A 19,937-nucleotide genomic window follows, 5' to 3' on the forward strand; every position below is an offset into this window, starting at 1 on the left:
CTCTGTTATATTAAAAGTTTAGTTTGGATATGTTTGTAAGACCCTTTATTGCAAAGGCAGAAGGCATCTTGAGCAGGAGGGAGGTAGTGCCCCAGCAAAGGGGAGCGGGCCCATAGGTAAGTGAGCATTCTCACAACCTGCTTCTCCCTTCACAGTGTGCATGGGAGCATTGTGCACTAATATTACTAATATTAGTAACTAATATTACTTTTTTCTAATTGCAAAAGACAGAACCAGATAAGTTGTGGCGGAAAGGACCCTTGATTCTCTCCCCTCCTCAGTGACTCTTCAGTCTACAGATGTGGAGCTCAAGTCCAAAATGATAAGGAGACATGCCCAAGCTCATACTGGGAGACTCTGGAGTGGTCACATCTTATTGGTTTTCTGGCTACAGAAAGACTATTCTAAAAATCTGAGACATATTCAACTGAATAAAGGTATTTTAGAACCTAAAATGACAAAAACGATTATTTGTCAGGGATACAGGGCCACCTGACCCACCAATGATTTACTGAGGGGATGGTGGGTCCTGTTTGCTTGTTTCATAATAATGTTGAATGATCATTCTAATGATTAGGGAATCTTCCCCAAGTTATTTCTTTAGAGGTTGCATTCTCTGAACTTTTAACTATTTCTGGGTGTTGTTGTTGGTTATCTTTTTGGTGGGGGCAACCTGGTAAGGAGTCCTGAAGTCTCTGTCATTATGAAGTTCAGAGCCAGACACAAATTATCAATCGAATATGAAAACCCTGATGGTGTTCTCTTATGTGACATCCAAACATCACTCTTGGATTCTCTTGTTTTGTTTTAGCCTGACAGCTAAGCTGGTCATACTTGGATAACAGAAATGGGTGTCCATTTGCAAACCAAAAATCTTACCTGGGGGCATTAGAGCTGCCTGCTGGTCTTTGAATAATTTAAAGATTTAATTTATTCTTGTTAATAGAAAGATGTAGATTATCAATATCAAGACTTTGCAGGATAATATAGTAAAGCCACATGTTCTAGTTATATGCACTGGAGCAGTTTTAAAATATAAAAAGCCAAAATATTTAGCCTAGCATTTCAAACCACTGCAGTAATTAATAAGCTCATTTCAATTAAAAACAAAAATTAAAGAAAATAAATTCTGTCCTACTCAAACATATTTACAAATTTCTGAACCTAATTGTTTGCTTGTTAATATACTTCATCATTAAAATAAAGTGGAAATGTATGTATAAGCATCATATAACTATCTTACTCCAAATCCCATAGCAAGCCCTACACTGTCTTCCCCTACACTGTGGTGGTGTTTGTTGGCATTCTCTTCCTCTATATGTCAATCAAGTTAACCTAAATCTTGCCAGGATTACACGTTAACCCTTGCTAGATCACCCACTGACCAAGTTCAAAGGGAAGAGAAACAAGTGTGGAGGAATCTTCTATAATCTACCATTATCATCGGAAAAACATAGAAGAGTCGATAAAAATGATCACTAGAAATGGCTTCCATTTTAAAAATGCAGTGATTAATAGAAATGGAGTTTAAATGAACAGTACGGGTTTGTGGACAAGTTTACTTCTAGTAGATGGTTTATACAGTGACATTCTCTGAGGCAAAGCCTGGACAAAATTAAGCACTTCTTTTTGGCTGAATACTGGACTTCATGTTGGCATGACCCAGTCACATTTCTGATTTACCATGTTAGGAAAATTCTGAAGTAAAATTTACAGTGTTAACTTGGGCTTAATGAGTAGATTGGAAATGAGGTCAAGAGAAACATTCATCATCAGGCATCACAGCAAATAGCTCCTGCCCTTGCCTTTGAGCTGCACTGGAGCTCAGGTTGGATCCCCAAGGATCTGAACAAAGCTGTGTTCAGAGCAACGTTAAAGGCAGGTTAGCTTATTGCACAGCAAGAGGTCAGCAGGGTGAGAAACAGTTCCTCAGCTCTGCTTGCACAACTAAAAGCTTCCCACATTCCCTCTTCTGAAGGAACAAGATATACAGGAAACACTGATATAGCAGTGTTTCTCAAAAGATATTTACAGTCCATCTGGTACGACAGTATAGTACTACCTGGAGCCTTGTTTAAAATACAGCTTCCCCAGCCAGACCACCTGGGAAACTTCTCATGGTGACTCTTATGTACCTAGCTTGAAAACCAAGCTCTGTGGGAAGTCAGGTTACCAGCAGAATGTGTGCTGAATGACCACAGAGCAACTGAAAGGAGCGGGGAAATCTTAAGGCGGGTACCAAGAAGCTATACACCCAATGCTAGTGTTTCCTAGACCAGGGCATAGGTCTTCCAGGAAATAATTATAGTAATCAAAATTATTATCATTATTCTACTGAATTTGTTTAGTGCTTTCTATGTGGTTTAGTGGCTAAGTTGTGTCCAACTCTTTGCGCCCCCATGGACTATAGCCTGTCAGGCTCCTTTGTCCATGGGATTTCCCCAGGCAAGAATACTGGAGTGGGTTGCCATTTCCTTCTCCAGGGGATCTTCCCCATCCAGGGATGGAACCTGGGTCTCCTGCATTGCAGGCAGATTCTTTACCAACTAAGCCACTAGGGAAGTCTCTTATCTGGGTACTTCGCATTATTAGCTCATTTACTGATCATAACAACTTGTTGAGATGGCAATTAGTGTTCTTGCCTGGAGAATTCCATGGACAGAGGAGCTTGCCAGGTTACAGTCCATGGGGTCTCAAACAGTCAGACATGACTAACACTTTCACACACATCTGTTTTACAAATGGGCAATTTTCCCAGGTCACACAGCTGGCAATAATGTGTCTCTGGTCAAGAGAGCCCCACTGCCCTGGACAGTGCTGGAGATACATCAGCAAACTGAAAAATTTTTGCTTTTAGACTTCCCTTTTCATGGTATCCTGAAGACTTGGCAGCCTCCCATGGTTATGGTGCAGTTGAGTAACTAATAGCGGCCTTTACATCTTTTACATTTTGGTTCTATTTCCAATCTATATCCCAGTGATGTTAATTAGGTTTCAGAGCTGCCAGAAGGCTAGCTCTGAAATTTATGAGACATCTTGGTCTCACCAAATAACTCTGGGAAACATTCCATCAGACACACATTCTAAATCAGGTCAGTACAATGCCTTCTGCAGATGGTTGCTTTTATTCATAAAATCAATCATTGCTAGCTTGAAGAACAGAAGAGGGTATATCCAAAACTTCACCCCCAATTGCTAAGGCTTACATTTAGGGGAACCTCCATACTTTAGAAAGGTGTTTTTTAAAAAACAGACTCCTCCATACCTTCCACAGACTACTAATATGTGATAAGTTAGATTTTCTCCAATAATGTTTGCCAATAGAAGAAAAGATGGAGAAGAAAAGGGGGAAAAAAAAAAGATATGGGGCTGAGATGTGATCTGAATGGCATAAAGAACTGAGAATTGAGACAACACAGTTCTTTGTATGGCTTCCCAGGAGGCTCAGTGTAAAGAATCTGCCTGCCAATGCAAGAGAAGCAGATTCAATCCCTGGGTTGGGAAGAGTCTCTGGAGAAGGAAACGGCAACCCACTCCAGTATTCTTGCCTGGGAAATCCCATGGACAGAGGAGCCTGGTGGCCTGCAGTCCAAGGGGTCGCAAAGAGTCAGACACGACTGACCAACCAAGTGCACAAGCACACAGTTCTTCATACAACTGTGAACAAGGAGCTACCTGGAGTTATCAAGACCTGAGGATGGAACTCAGATGTGGCTGAGTTAAAGGCATCAGGAGCAAAGGCATTCAGAAGCAGGACATCTGAAGAACAGTTTTTCTGATGCTGCTCTGGGATTTGCTTTTTGAGGCCAGCACCAGAAATATTTCTCCAGGACCTCCTGCTCTTGTTCTCCTCTGCCCAGGCCACCCCACAGGATTGCACAGCTGCACAGAATACCTCATTTGGTAACCAATGTCCTAGACTTAGGTCAGATCTCTTTGGAAATTATTCTTTCTCTTCAATGATGCCTTATTCCTCACAAATTGTGCTTTAGAAAAAAGAAATATTATGATGGCAATGAATTGTATGAATAAATATTTATCCATTTTAGGAAAATAAGAGATAAATGTGTTAAATTAAGGTCTTCTATGTTATTTCTCAAAACAGTTAAGAGCATGTGGCTGCCTGAACCATTGTGTAAGAAAAATCATGGGGTTTGTCCAAGTCTCTCTGAAATGAGTTCAGTGATCAATGAGCAATGTCTGTCACAGGTGCTGGATAAGAAGTCAGAGAATGTCTGTTTAGTATTTACTATCACTATGAAAACTGTCAAATGTTTTTAGAGGCTGAATTCATGAGACCATAAAGAAAGTTGCAAGATGACAAAGAATTTTTGCTACTTGGAAAAAGAGAACGAACAGTTTTATTGCCTTAGATCTTCTGGCAGAATTTAGACCAGGTGTGCCCAAGGACAGTGATGGGGGACAGGGGAGGGTTGGAGGGAGTTCCTGATGGAGATTTCCTTGGGGGCGGGGCAAGTGAAGTTCAAAAACAAAGCAATGCTTTTGCTTTTATTTTTTAGGCAAGTCATCTTACATTATTTAGAATTTCAAATGATGGCAAAGAATGAGATTTTTATGCTTTACAAATGGGAGCATGGATTGGAAAGAGTCAGAAATACTAACATAAACTCTTAAATATTGAAGACATTACTTTTTCCAGGGTCACTAAAAATGTTTTGTTAAAAAAATAACATCAAACAGAAGATACAATCTAAAGGAAAGAATCCTAAGAGTACTTGCTTCTGGCATGTTCTCATGGCATATAATCTGATCTGATAAATAATAAAGGTTGTTTTCACTTTGTAAATATAAGCAATGACTCAAAGAGCAGACCATGAGAAAATCAACAGCTGCCTCATGCTTATTTTAGGTTTTAAATTAACCATTATGTACCATAGGTAAATATAAATTATTATCCCAGGTTAGACTGCACAAGCAGTTTCATTTGCACAATAATTTATTTTTAGTGTGTTATTTGAAAATTACTTCATAGGCGAAGGACCTGATAGAAAGTATGTTAACTCAAGAATCCAAAGACCCAGGTTCAAGTCCTGGTTTTGACACAACTGTCATTTTGCCAATTAGCATAATTGTCACTTTGCAATAAACATAAACTTCTTGGACTTTGATCTTCACAAATGGAAGATGAGTGAGTTGTTAGATTATCTCAAATATCCCTTTTGGCTTCAACATTCTGAGTCTAAATTGTAACAGAGCATACTAAAGAAAAGATTATGCAATACATTAATGAGTTAAAAGTTTTTTGAATAGAGTCAAGTAATCAAAATGGATAAGAAAGGATACAAATGATCAAATTTGCTCTAAAAATCAAAAAGACAATGCTCATGAATTTGAACATTAGAATTTGGTTATTATTGTAAAGAAGGCAAAAATTTAGGAAGGAAAAAGAAGCATAGTTTGGCAAAATATGACCCGGAACAGAATAAGATGGAAAACCAACTTCTTATGGATAACCAAGGGCAGCATCATATCTCACATATGAAGAACAAGGTGATGGAGGGAGAGATTTGTAGCTCAGAAACAGACAAAATGTTCAACATGAGAGCATCACAGTGTTTCATAACAATGTTTAGAGTATAAAACATTACTTTATAGCTAAATATCTTATTTCTTTGCCACTTGAAAAAAAACAAAAACCCACTATTGGAAAAGATGCTTACCTGCAGCATTCACAATTCTATTTGCTCTCATAGATCCATGTGGTGTTTCAACATCCCATGTTCCATCTGACCTTGGTTTCAAAGAAGTCACTGGGGCAGGATATTTTAAAAGGGCACCATATTTCCTAGCCCCAGCCGCCAGGGCCATAGTTAGAGAGTACGGATCAATGTGACCATCTCCAGGATTATACAGTCCAGCTAAAATCTAAATGGATCATACAAGAGTCAATATTCAAATGAATTTATATATATATACTCACTCACTATCCTGCCAGCAAATACTTAGTAAAGCTTAACTTTAAAAATGCATCATGGCATCAGATTGCTCCATCTTCACTTTATTTTCCTTGTCCAAGGTCAGACCTAGGTAGGAATCACATTTAGAGCCAAGTAAACAAGCTATTTGAAAGAAGTTTGCAATTGTCTCCAACATTCATTCTTGCCTCCCCTAGAAAGCAATGGAAGACAAATGTTTTTTTAGACACATAACCACTAAGAACAAAGAGTGTCCAATAGCTGGCAGCCATTCGTTCCAGCTGGTAACTGAAACTGTTACAAAATTCTGGTCAATGAAATGCAAATGAAAGTATCACAGTCACATGAATCATTTTTAAAAAACAACTGGCATATGCCTCTTGTCCCTTCTTTGTCCCTTCCTCCACCCTGCTGCCTGTGAGGCAGACATGATGGTTGGTGCTCTAGCTGCCATCCTGGAATAAGAACAAAAGAGCCACACCCTAGGAATGGCAGGGCAATGATTTAGAAGGCAACTGGGTCCCTGAAGCCTTCATGGAGAAGAGTCACCATTCAAGCCCTGGACTACCTAAATAAAAGAGAAATAAACACCTATCTTGTCTAAGCATTATTATTTTGGTTTCTGACATCTGTAGTCAAATCTAATACTAACTGATCAGTTATTTATATTTAATTATTTAATATTATTAATAAATTCACATGTTAAATATATAACTGGTATCGGGGAAATGTGTACTTGATTCAATCATTCAACAACTTGTTCTTAAATACCTACTTTGTGCTAGGGCTTGAGATACTGAGGGAGAAACAAAGAAGAATCCAGCTCAGATGAAACAAGGAGGGAGCAGTGAAATATATACTTAGTTCTCACCTATTCAACAAAAATCTATTAAGCACCAAGTATGGGCAAGAGGCTTTCGTCAATTTTTTTTTTTTCCTGCATCTATTGAGATGATCATGTGTTTTTTATCCTTTATTCTATTTATCCAAAGTTACATTGGTTGATTTTTCAGATGTTAAAACTAACCCGGCATAAGGGATAAATTCCACTTGGTTATGCTAAAGAATCTTTTTTTTATAAGTTGCTGAATTCAATTGGCTAGTATTTTGTTGAGGATTTTTACATCAGTATTCATAAGAGATACAGGTCTTTCTTTTCTCATGACATCTTTGTCTAGTTTTGGTATACATTCTGGCCTCATAGACTAAGTTGGAAAGGGTTCACTTCTCTTCTATTTTTGGAAGACTTTGTGAAGAATTGTAGTAATTCTTCTTTAATGTCTGGGCCCAGTGAAGCCATCTGGGGCCCAGCTTTCCTTTGTGGGAAGTTTTGGATTACTAATCCAATCTCTGGTTACAGGTTTAGTGCAAGAGAATTTTTATTTCAATGGCATTTGTATTATTGTAAACTTCTAAATATCACTTGTCTTCCCTGGTTAGTCAGATGGTAAAGAAACTGCCTACAATGCAGGTCGGGAAGAACCGCTGGAGAAGGGAATGGCAGTCCACTCCAGCATTCTTGCTTGGAGAATTCCATAGACAGAGGAGCCTGGTGGGCTCCAGTCCATGGAGTTGCAAAGAGTCAGACAAGACTGAGTGACTAACACACACACACACACACACACACACACACACACACACACACATCACACTGGTCTTTTATAATGGATATGTCCTTATGCAGTGATCCTCTATCTATTTGATTTGGAACCCTGCCCATATGCAGAGAATACTCTTCCCACATATTCCCACTGCCTAATTTTCTTGAGAAAAATCTGTGATGGTGAGGACTTGCAGCAAAGCACCCCAAGATTGACATATAAACAGAATATGCTTCCTAGTAGTGGTGGCAGAATGTTAATGCAGACAATGTGATGCAACACCAAACTGCCATCGCACTGGAATCACACAAAACTATAGACAAGGGAGTGCAGCAGCCTGTAAAGACTCCCAGAGGCAAACAACCCCAGCTCCCAGATCAAAGCTATGAACTCTCTTGGATCAGAGACACTGCGGACTTACCAGGGAGAAACACAAGCCTCTGCTTCCCTGAACAGCCCTGCCTGATACCCTGAGGTAGTAGGTATAAAGGAGTCAGAGAGCCTAGGTGCAAATCTCTGCTCCAACTTTCTAACTGGATGGTCTTGGGCCCACTATGTGAACCACGCTGCAATTTCCTGTTTCTTGATAATGTGTGGGTGTGTTGGTGTGGGTAGGTTCAGTCGCTCAGTCCTGTATGACTCTTTGTGACCCCATGGACTGTAGCCTGCCAGGCTGCTCTGTCCATGGAATTTTCCAGGCAAGAATACTAGAGTGAGTTGCCATTTCCTACTCCAGGGGATCTTTCTGACGCAGGGAATGAACCCATATCTCTTGTGTGTCTCTTGCACTGGCAGGCAGATTCTTTACCACTGGGCCATCTGGGAAGCCCAAATGCTTCTTATTTTTATTGTGAAGATTAAATGAGATTATACATGTGAAAGGCTTAGCAAATATCTAGTACATAATTATGTGCTGTAGTGTGAGGTAGTGCAGTATTAGTCATTTTTACTATTATTCAAAAGGGATTATCACTCAGCAAAAAGACACTAAATAGATCAATAACCTGATACAGAGATTGTCAAGCTAGTTTATTTGAGTTAGGTGATATTTGTGTAGCAATATATATTAGGGACAGCATGTATTTCTATCTTTGATTTTATAAAAAAATTATTAATATATTCTTTCTACACACACATTTATCACACGCAGTTATTTTCTTTGCATGTCTCAAGCAGAAGGTTTATTATAAAAACCTCTAGATCTGAGGGACACAGTAATAGAGAGGTATTGAAAATATTTCCTTGGTTGTCATAGGTAGAAAACTAATCAGATTGTTCATTACTTTTGCTTTATTTAACATACATAATATCCCACCTTCTCATTTACCCAAATTTCAGCATTAAACATCTGATTTTGTCATTCAAAATGTATGCACAAAGTTTTTCTATTTTTAATTAACTGTCTAAAATAACATTTTTTAATCTTAATTAAAATTAACAAATGGTGAAAATGCCCTTAGGATAAATACCTTATTCATGTTGAGTAAAGGAAACATTTCTTGAATTTTTTCAGGTTCAATAATATACTGCTCTGTTGCATGCCAGCGAGTCCGAGTCATTTGATATTTAAATTCATCTACCCTTACAGGAGTGGTAGCAATTCTGATACTACCTGGCTGATGGAATCCCACCACCTGCAACAATGATGCCAATAAAAACTCATAAGTAAATCATGATTTGGCACTCAACCATGGTTCTTCTCCAGCACAGTAAAAATGCAGGTGTGCCAGAAAAGAGATTCACTCTGCATGATAGTGATAACTACACACCATGTTTGCCGCATACAAAAAGATATTCATTCAAGGAGTATTCACTAAGTGCCTCCTCTGAGCCAGGCACCACACTAAGCCCTTAGAGATGCTGTTGTGAACAAGAGAGAGGAAGACCCTGCCTGGATGGAGCTTACAGTCTGCAGGTAAAGACAGATAGCTAAATGCATAATTACAATGTGAGATGGTGTTCATCTACAGAGTGGAAGAAAATTCTGTGGAAAAAGAAAAAGTTGAAGAAGGAACATGAAGAATTAGAATGTTGCGACAAGGAGAATAAGTATGAACTGAAAGAAACATTCATTTGGCATTTACTGAAGTTCTTTACTTGGCCAAGCACTCAGCGAGGCCCTGAGTGACAGAGATCAAAAACGAAGTCCTTGGACTTCCCTCGTGGCCCAGGGGTTAAGAATCCATCTGCAGTGAAGAGACATGAGTTTGAGTCCACATGCTGTGGAGCAGCAAAGCCCAAGAGCTGTAACTACTGAGCCTACATGCCGTAGAGCCTATGCTCTGCAACTAGAGAAGCCACTGCATTGAGAAGCCTGCACGCTGCACCTGGAGAGCAGCCCCTGCCGGAGCAACTAGAGCCCGCACATAGCAGTGAAGACCCAGAAGAGTCACAAGGATGCACTCCTTATCCTCGACTTGCTCAGAGTCTGTAGGAAAGACCAATTAAATAAAGTAAATAAAGCAACAACCACAACTGAGAGAGATTCGTGTTATAAGAGGGTGGTGCACTCATGTTCTTAGAACCAAGAGATGCACGCTCAGTCCCATCTGATTGCTGGGTGAAGAAAGTTAGGGATGGCTTCTCAAAGCAGATGACTGCCGGGAAGGTGGAGGGTGATGCTGAAACGGGGACCAGAGGGAATATCGTCTCAGAGACAGAGATCAGCTCAATCTAGAACTGTATATAATTAAGAATAGCTGAAGCATATAAGCAGAGCAAAGAGTGGCAAGAGAAAATGCTGGGAAAGCAGGCAGGGCTTAGCTAATAAAGGGCCCTCTGGCTTTTGTCCTGTAGACTGTGGGGAGCCATGTGATGGTTTTAGGAAAGGGAAATGGCTTGAAAATTTTAAGTAGACTTCAGTCAGTCTATGGATACTCTTTGCCTGCCACTTTATTTTGAAAGTACTAATACAAATGAGATGAGATGAAAATAAAAGTAAGGGGCTTTAAGGGAAGTACTTTTCAAAGTCATGTGACAATCTGGCATGTATGATCATCAGATCCTTTGCAAATCAGGGCTGAAAGGCTCTGATTTCTTAGTTTCCAGATATAGTAGCTGACCAAAGATATTTTTAAAGACTGCTTTTTATTCTCTTCTCATTTAAAAAATCAAGAGGAGCAGGTAGTTACATGGGTAATATACTTCAAGAAATTCAATTGATTGAAAAGCAAGCTCTAGAGGTTCTCATCTTAAACTCTCATCAGAATCTTCTACCACGTTAGACATTTCACGTCCCATAGACATCACTACAGACAGTGAAACATGATGATATCAAAATCCTTCAGTAATCTTCTGTATCTCAGAAACTGACCTAAAAGATAATTTCAAGTTAAATGCATTTACCTGTCCAGTTTCTTCTTCCAGTTTCTCATAAAGTTTGATGCTATAGTAATGTATTTTCTTTAAGTTTATTCCAGGATGAAAGTAAGTTGTTAAACCTGCCTTAAAAGTGGGAAGGAAAGGAAATACCAAAAAAAAAAAAAAAATTAACATTTTCAAAATGTTAATGATTTATCTGTTAAGAATTAAATTACTGTTGGTGAGAAACTGAGAAGTACCAGCCAGTCCTTTGGGGGTGAAAATACATCAGAATCAGTTTGAACACACATTGCTTAAGGCTCATGACAGTTATAAGAACCCATCTGAACCACATAAATAATGCAAGAACCAGCCAACAAACATATACGTTAAGTCCATAAAAGTTATTAGAGAAAGAGTTGTTTGCAGATTCAGAAATGGGATGACTTAGATGGAATCACTTATGTTAGGAATATGCACTATTAGGAAGAATGGCGGGGGGTGACATATAATGTGGACTCAAACTAACAAAGCATATGCGTTCCCTTAAGGAGAAGAACTATGAACAAGCAAACAAAAAGTTTTCCTTGTCCCAGTCCCCACCATTCCCTTGAATTGAGCAGCCCTCCTGTTTCATTTCTTGAAATTTCCAAAAGTGAAGAACTAGAACATTGCCAAGAACTAGAGCCTGTTGAGTGGTAAACAGACTTTGGTCATAGCTTAACCAGTTTCATGAATGAGCACATAGACTCTACCCCACAAATATTTCCTAAGTCAATACTGAATAATCCGTTTCAAGAAAATATCTAAATACTACATTCCAAAAGCTCTTATATCAATTCTAGCAGATATGATATAGCATCCAGACAAAGAATTTGAAGCAATGATATGAAGCAAATTTTCTCAATTAAATGTCTGGGGCCCCATTCTGTAGCTAATTTACCCTGGAAGGCTCATCCAAACACAATCTGTTTAAAATAAAATCTGTTTAGGAGTATTTATAAGGTTCTTCTAGGATTGTATGGGGCATTTGGTTCTCTTGAACTCAAAGACACCCCCATTAATATCATATGATATCACTTAGATGCAGAATTTAAAAAAAGATACAAATGAACTTGTGTACAAAAAAGACACAGACTCACAGATGTAGAAAACAAACTAATGGTTACCAAAGGGGAAAGGGCTGCGGGAGGGATAAATTGGGAGCTTGAGATGAACAGATATACACTACTATATATAAAATAGGTAAATAATGAGGATCCACTGCTTAGCACAGAGAACTATGTTTAATGTTTTGTAATAACCTATAATAGAAAATAATCTGAAAAAAAATATATATCTGAATCACTTTGTATTATGCTGGTGCAAAAGTAATTGCAGTTTTGCATTGTTGAACTTTGCCATTTGATATTGGAATACATTCTTAAATAAGTGTGGTTATGCTATAAATCATTTCAATGCACATTTCTCACTTTATGTTTTTTTGCTAATGACTTACTACTTGCTATGTATTTTATATTTATTTTAGACTAAGGAAATGATTTTGACAAAAGCAAATTCAAGTGATTTTCTTATTTGAGTTCAATATGGCTCGTAAAGCAGCAGAGACAACTCACAACATCAACAACTCATTTGACCCAGTGCGGTGGCAGTTCAAGAAGTTTTATAAAGACGAGAGCCTTGAAGATGAGGAGCATAGTAGCTGGCCATTGGAAGTTGACAATGACCAATAGAGAAGCAGTTGTTGAAGCTGATCCTCTTACAACTATACAAGAACTTGCTGAAGAACTCAGCATCGACTGTTCTATGGTCATTCGGCATTTGAAGCAAATTGGAAAGGTGAAAAAAGTTGATAAGTAGGCACCTCATGAGCGGACTGAAGAAAAAAATCATCATTTTGAAGTGTCATCTTCTCTTATTCTATGTAAAAATAATGAACCATTTCTTGATGGCATTGTGACATGTGACAAAAAGTGGATTTTATATGACAATTGGTTGGTGATGACCAGCTCAGTGGTTGGACTGACAAGAAGCTCCAAAGCACTTTCCAAAGCCAAACTTGCACACAAAAAGGTTATGGTCACTGTTTGGTGGTCTGCTCCCATCTGATCCACTACGGCTTTCTGAATCTTGGTGAAACCATTACATCTGAGAAGTATGCTCAGCAAATCGATGAAATGCATCAAAAACCGCAATGCCTGCAGCCAGCATTGGTCAACAGAAAGGGCCCAGTTCTTCTCCGAGACAATGACTGACCACACGGTGCACAACCAACGCTCCAAAAGTTGAACAACTGGGCTACAACATTTTGCCTCATCTGCCATATTCACCTGATCTCTTGCCAACTGATTACACTTATTCAAGCATCTTGACAACTTTTTACAGCGAACACACATCTACAACTGGCGGTAAGCAGAAAATGCTTTCCAAGAACTCATAAAACCCCGAAGCACAGACTTTTATGTTACAGGAAAAAACATACTTATTTTTTGTTGGCAAAAATGTTTTGATCGTAATGGTTCTATTTTGATTAATAAGGATGTGTTTAAGTCTACTTATAATGATTTAAAATTCATGGTCCAAAACTGAAAGTTTGTTTGTACCAACCTAATGGTATACCTGAAACTAACACAGCATTGTAAATCAACTGTACTTATATTAAAAAAAAAAAAACAAACCATCAAAGTTCATCAATCATCTTTTATGGACCAGAATCTTGGGGTGTCTATCAAGTACTTGTTCAAGTGTTTGGCCACTTTTCTGAGAAAAATGTTGCCCCAACTTATAAGTTCTCTCATAGTCCAGCCCCGTAATGATGCAACTGTGAGTCAGACTCCCTAACTTTTAGCCAAACATCTCATCCTTATTTACATGATTGGTATCTAGATTGATAGGAACATTTCTAGTTCAATAATAGAGAATCTTTGGCTTTCAGGTATCTTCTAGAGAACTCAATTTTGTCTCCCTTGTATCTTTTGTCAATTGAGAAAATGTATTTTCATGAGCCTGGGCCTAGGATTCTGTCCATCATTCACTCCTCAAGATCCTCTAAGTTTAACCTAGGTTAAGTCAGGCCACCAGAAAGTGACCTATCTACACTACATCAGTCTTCTTTCCCAGCCTGGGAAGCTATTTTCACAGGTTAATGATCTCTCTTCTGAAAGAGTCACACGGATTTGTTTTTGTAAAACTTTTACTCAAAATGTTTAGCCCAATATCCTTTGCCTAGGGAACAAATTCTTCTATGAATTTCTGGTGAAGGAAAAGTTCATCTTTCTTACTGAACTAGAATAACTATTTCTATTAGCAACTCACACTAGCCTAGTTTCCCTGCTGCTAGGGCAGTGAGAAGTAAAGAATCTGCCTGTAACGCGAGAGACCTGGGTCCAGTTCCTGGGCTGGGAGGATCCCCTGGAGAAGGGAATGGCAGTCCACTCCAGTATTCTTGCCTGGAAAATCCCATGGACAGAGGAGCCTGGTGAACTATAGTCCATGGTGTCACAAAGAGTAGGGCACGACTGAGTGACTAACACTTTCACTTCACTTTCACATTTTATATTTTTAACAAATGGATACAAACCCTACTGAAACTCCTTATTTGGGAAAACATTAAATGTATTTACATTTAAATGTATCTCTTGCATACATGAGAGTTTTTCTAGGTGGTATATCATTTTGGTAAGAAAAAAATCTAATCATGATATCAACATTTCCAAACATCCCTTCTCAAAATGCTTTCTTTCCAACAGGACTATTTTGCTAAAATTCATTGTTTTTCACTTATTGTGAACATCACCTTGACTTTGAAGGAATAGACTATGTCTATTGTTTTATATGTTTATACTACATAGACTGCCTGAAGCTATTTCCATTACTACAAAGATCACCAAACTGGGGACATTTGTCTTTTTTCAAAAGAAAAACTTTAAGTTTTACAACTCTTTTAATTACTGTTACAGTATAACCAATTAATCTCTGTGTAGTACAACACTCTCAAAGTCATTCACTCTCCCTTTCATCACAAACAATATTATTTAAAGCCTTGTTTCTGTAAAATCAATCACAATATCCTGGAGCTCAGTATCCTGTTGATATCCTACAACATGTGATCTGCAGTATGTCATGGTTGAGTGAAGACAGACCAGAGAATGAGGATGCTTCCACTGTAGACTGTCAACCTCTCCCTGGCCAACCTTGTCATCATACACAATACGTCAACCACATCAAAGGCAAGGGCTATTTATAAAGATCAATAAAGATTAATTTCTTTCTTATATTTTACATAAAATAAATAGAAGGCCTGATATTGTTTTCTTATACCCTAAATGGAAAGTTTTGCATCTTTAGTTCTCAGCCCTCCAAAACATCCTCTTTAGCACCGTTCCCAGGGGCAGCCTCTCCCAGGGACCTCTTGGGCCAAAACCATTTCTTACGCCATCCTCTCCCCTTTCCTTCCATCCTACAAGAAATGTTCTATATTAGTATCAATAGTAGTATCAGGTGCTGACAAAGCAGTCTCATTAAAATATAGTGAAACCTCAGGACTTTGGGGATTTGTGACTCCATTTTGAATATTCACAAGCTGCGCCTTCCTCCCCAAAGCATCTGATTCCCCTTGCTCCAGAAATGTTTAGTCTTGAGCACATGTTTGTACTTCAGTGAAACTGCCTTTATTTTTGTAGTCTGTCCCTCCAGCTGGCCCCTCAAACTTCCACATTTCCATATCACCTCCAAAACTTCTCTATGTTAAAAATGAATGGAGATACATATATATGTATACACACATAGATATATATATAATTATATATATATAATGGAATATTAGTCAGCCATAAAAAAGAAAGAAATGTTGTCATTTGCAACAACGTAGATGAAGCTTAATGGCATTATGCTAAACAAAACAGGCAAAGAACTACAAATACCAAATACTGAATGATCTCATTTACATACGGAATCTAAAAACAAACAAACAAAACAACAGAACTCAGAAATATAGAGAATAGATTGATGGTTCCTAGAGGCAAGGGTTGGAGGATTGGTAAAATGGGTGCTGCCGCTGCTGCTGCTGCTAAGTCACTTCAGTCGTGTCCGACTCTGTGCGACCCCATAGACGGCAGCCCACCAGGCTCCCCTGTCCCTGGGATTCTCCAGGCAAGAACACGGGAGTGGGTTGCCATTTCCTTCTCCAGTGCATAAAAGAGAAAAGTGAAAGTGAAGTCGAAGCACAAACTTCCAGTTATGAGATCATAAGTCCCAGGGGATGTACCGTACAGCATGGTGACTACAGCTAACAATACAGTAATGCATATTTGAACATTGCTAAGAGAGTTGGTGATGGACAGGGAGGCCTGGCGTGCTGCAATTCATGGGGTCGCAAAGAGTCGGACACGACTGAGTGACTGAACTGAATTGAACTGAACTGAAGAGGGTAAATCTTAAAACATTTTTCTTTTCACAAGAACAAGTTTTGTAACTATGTGTGGTAATGGATGTTAGACTTATTGTGATCATTTTTCAATATATACAAATATCAAATCATTATGTGGTATACTTGAAACTAATATGTCAGTTACATCTCAAAAAATTCTAACATGTGGGATATCTTCATGATGCTCCTTAGTGGGAGACCCCTTGATTTGCAAGAATTCCTCTAATCAGCTTCCTAGGACAATTCTATTTTTGCTGTCTGTATTTGCAGGGACCCGTATAACCTGGCTCCTGATGCCTGAGTCCACCTTCAATTCATACTGCATGAACCTCATTTTGTGAAGCAGAGTCTACAACTTTGTTCACAAAGCAGATAATGCCTTTCCAACTCATCCTGGTATCTCTCTGCTTAAATAGAAATTATTTTGCACAGTTAACTTTTAACAAGAAGCTTTCATCTTAAAAATTTTGCCTACTTTTCTTAAAAAGATCTTAAGCTAAGGATATGCCATTTTATTGTTACCATTATTATGCATGAGATGTTTAAGAAGTGATAGTGCAGGGAATCCAGTAACTAAAATGCAGGTTACATCAAATCAATCAACTATAAATCAAAAAATTAGTAATTAAAATGTTAAAATGCACACCCTCCTTTTACAATCCAGAAGTGTGACAAAGGTGTAAGCCCACCCTCTCGGGTATTCCCACTCATTAAAAATTTCCATCTTCCCACCTGCTCTCACCAGGACAGCCTCATGGCCCCCTCACTCCCTCACCTCTGCCCATCTCTGCTCAAGTGTCACTTTTTCAAAGTAGCCTTCAGGCTCTTCAGCCCCCATCATTCTTAATCCCTTTACCCAGCTCTACTCTTCTGGCACTGATTACTCAAGAGCATCGCTGATTTGGTTTCCATCTGCCCCACCAGAATGTGACTCTGTGAGGGCAGGGCTTTCTTTTGGGCACTTCTGTGTCCTCATCTCCTAGAACAGTTCTGGCCTGACACAATACAGTGAGTGAGTGAAAGCCGTTCAGTCGTGTCCAGCTCTTTGCGACCCCATGGACTTTACAGACCATGGAATTTTCCAGGCCAGAACACTGGAGTGGGTAGCCTTTCCCTTCTCCAGGGGATCTTCCCAACCCAGGGACTGAACCCAGGTCTCCCACATTGCAGGCAGATTCTTTACCAGATGAGCCACCAGGGAAGCCCAAGAATACTAGGGTGGGTAGCCTATCCCTTCTCCAGTAGATCTTCCCAACCCAGGAATCGAACTGGGGTCTCCTGCACTGCAGGCGGATTCTTTACCAACTGAGCTATGAGGGAAGCCCTGACACAATACAGGCTCTTCATAAATATTTGTTGAAAGAATGACCAAATGTCTGCTAAAAAGGAGTTAGAGAAAGGTGGGGGATAAATACAAGCTTTCTATTACATGACAACAGGAAGCCTGCCTAGGAAGTCTGGTTCAGGGAGGGGAGAAGAGCCAGAAGTGTCAATGGCTTCCTGGACCGTCTCTCCAGATACCAGGAAAGAAGCTGAGCCAGGACCGGTGACACAAGAGACAAGTGTGCCAGTGGGGGCGCAGAAGAGATACTCGGGAAAAACAAACAGAGAGAGACACTCAAGGAGGACCCGGCCTCCATCCCAGACTGAGGGGTGAGGGGGCTGGCAGGAAAGAAGGGAGAGAAACTGGGCTTGGTGCTGTTTTTCTAGAAGTCTCCGTCCAGTTGGCAGGTGTAGTCTGACTACATGACCATGGGGACTCTGGAGTGAACTAGGCTTAAGTCTGGGCAGTGCCCTCCCCCAAACTCGGCTGGAGAAAGGAGATCCACTATATCCCATACCAAGAGTACATTCTGGGTGTCAAAAGGCTCTAAAAGCGGCATTCCCTCTTGTCTCAATGGAAGAAAGCCAATGACAGAAAGGGATGATAGGCAGAAGGTAACACTACCCAACTCTTTTTTTTTAAATCAAGGAATAGTTGATGATGGGATAGTTGGATGGCATCACCAGCTCAATGTACATGAGTTTGAGCAAGCTCTGGGAGTTGGTGATAGACAGAGAAGCCTGGCATGCTGCAGTCCATGGGATCACAGAGTCAGACACGACTGAACCACTGAACTGAACTGATAGTTGATTTACCATGTTGTGTTAGTTTCTGGTGTATAGCAAAGTGACTCAAATATATGTAAATAGACATGCATATATTCTTTTTCATATTCTTTCCATTTTGGTTTATTACAGGATATTGATTACAGTTCCCTGTACTATATAGTTGGAACTTGTTGTTTATCCCAACTCTTCTTCCAAACATAAATGGAATCTAATGTTGTTAAAAACTTCCTCTCCCATCCTGACTTCAGAAATAACTAGATGGGCAGTATGAAAGTACTGCCAATCACCTCATTTACTTGAGCAGCTTTCCATCTAAGCCCAATTATTGTACAGAACTGGAACAATTGTGCATACCATTAAATATGCAAGATAAACTTGGTTGTGTGTCTTAATTAACACGAGAGCTATGTCACACGTTCTCAGCTGTCATAGTTAAGTCCTCATGAAGCCAAGCTGTTGTCGCCCAGCATTAAACTAAAATTCTAAATTAATAAATATAAAAGGATGACTAAAGCCAGGTGAGGGTACATAGGTCTTAGGCCTATATTCAGCCACTATCCTTGGATACAAAAGCTAACATTTACTAATTGCTCACCATAATAACTTTACACATATTAACTCAATCTTCATCATCACCCTATTTGGTAGGGACCATTAATATTCCCTTATGGCTCAGCTGGTAAAGAATCTGCCTGCAACATGGGAGACCTGGGTTCGATTCCTGGGTTCGACTCCAGGGAAGATCCCCTGGAGAAGGGCAAGGCTACCCACTTCAGTATTCTGGCCTAGAGAATTCCACGGACTGTATAGTCTGTGGGGTCGCAAAGAGGCGGACATGACTGAGCGACTTGCACTTTCACTTATTAATATTATTCCAATTTCACATATTGGAAAATGGAAGCTTAAGTAACTTGCTGGAAGTCACACAAGTAGAAAAGGACAGAACCAGGTTGTGAATCCAGAAGCCATATGTTCAAGATGATCTTATCAAGATGACCAACATCATAAATGTTGATCACCCCCCTGGAAGTCCATCAGCTAAGCTGCAATTGCACTTTCCAACACTATGAAAAGGGAACTCACTCTAAAGGGCTCACAGTGGGGAGCTGTGAACGGAAAAGAAACCAATCCTGCAAGTGCATAGCTTGGTGCCTGTGACAGTGCTGAGGTGTTCTCTTACTGCGTGCCAGGTGGATCCAGCAGTGAGCTCTGATTTCTCCAGAAGGACCACATCTTTCATGCCTGCTTTGGCCAAATGATAAGCCAGACTCACACCAACGCAGCCACCTCCAATGATCACTGTTTCTGCTCTGTCTTTCCATCTTGATTCTGCAGATAAGGGTGGGTTTTCCTCTCTGGAAGACAATTTATTTAATAATAGCTTTACTAGGCTATGATACTTAAAGTTTTCTGTTTGTTTTTTTCTGACTAGTATGAGTCTCCTTATTTATTCTTCTAGTACTTAACATCTAGTGTCTGTGAGATTTGCATTTATTGATCTAATCATCTGGGGAGCCTCAGCCTGACTTAGTTGGGAGAGGGAGGAGGACGGATCTGAAC

General features: G+C 39.5%; 1 protein-coding gene across 6 annotated transcripts in view; it reads right to left on the bottom strand.

Annotated features, from left to right (window-relative positions):
* Nucleotides 1-19,937, bottom strand: part of DMGDH (dimethylglycine dehydrogenase) — a 73,908-nt gene that overhangs the window by 53,225 nt on the left and 746 nt on the right. For 4 of the 6 annotated variants that reach the window (XR_011568719.1, XM_019968092.2, XM_070796874.1 and 1 more), the window contains exons 2-5: nt 19,558-19,732; nt 10,883-10,981; nt 9,007-9,171; nt 5,682-5,886 (exon numbers count right to left, since the gene is read on the bottom strand). Coding sequence is in view for 5 of the 6 variants with exons in the window: in XM_019968092.2 (XP_019823651.2) it covers nt 5,682-5,886; nt 9,007-9,171; nt 10,883-10,981; nt 19,558-19,732 (644 nt within the window). In the remaining variant the exon portion in view is untranslated. The remainder of the gene's footprint in view (nt 1-5,681; nt 5,887-9,006; nt 9,172-10,882; nt 10,982-19,557; nt 19,733-19,937) is intronic. The other 2 variants (XM_019968093.2, XM_019968094.2) reach the window with 2 other exon arrangements.

Source organism: Bos indicus, chromosome 10, assembly GCF_029378745.1.
Source record: "Bos indicus isolate NIAB-ARS_2022 breed Sahiwal x Tharparkar chromosome 10, NIAB-ARS_B.indTharparkar_mat_pri_1.0, whole genome shotgun sequence".
NCBI lineage: Eukaryota > Metazoa > Chordata > Mammalia > Artiodactyla > Bovidae > Bos > Bos indicus.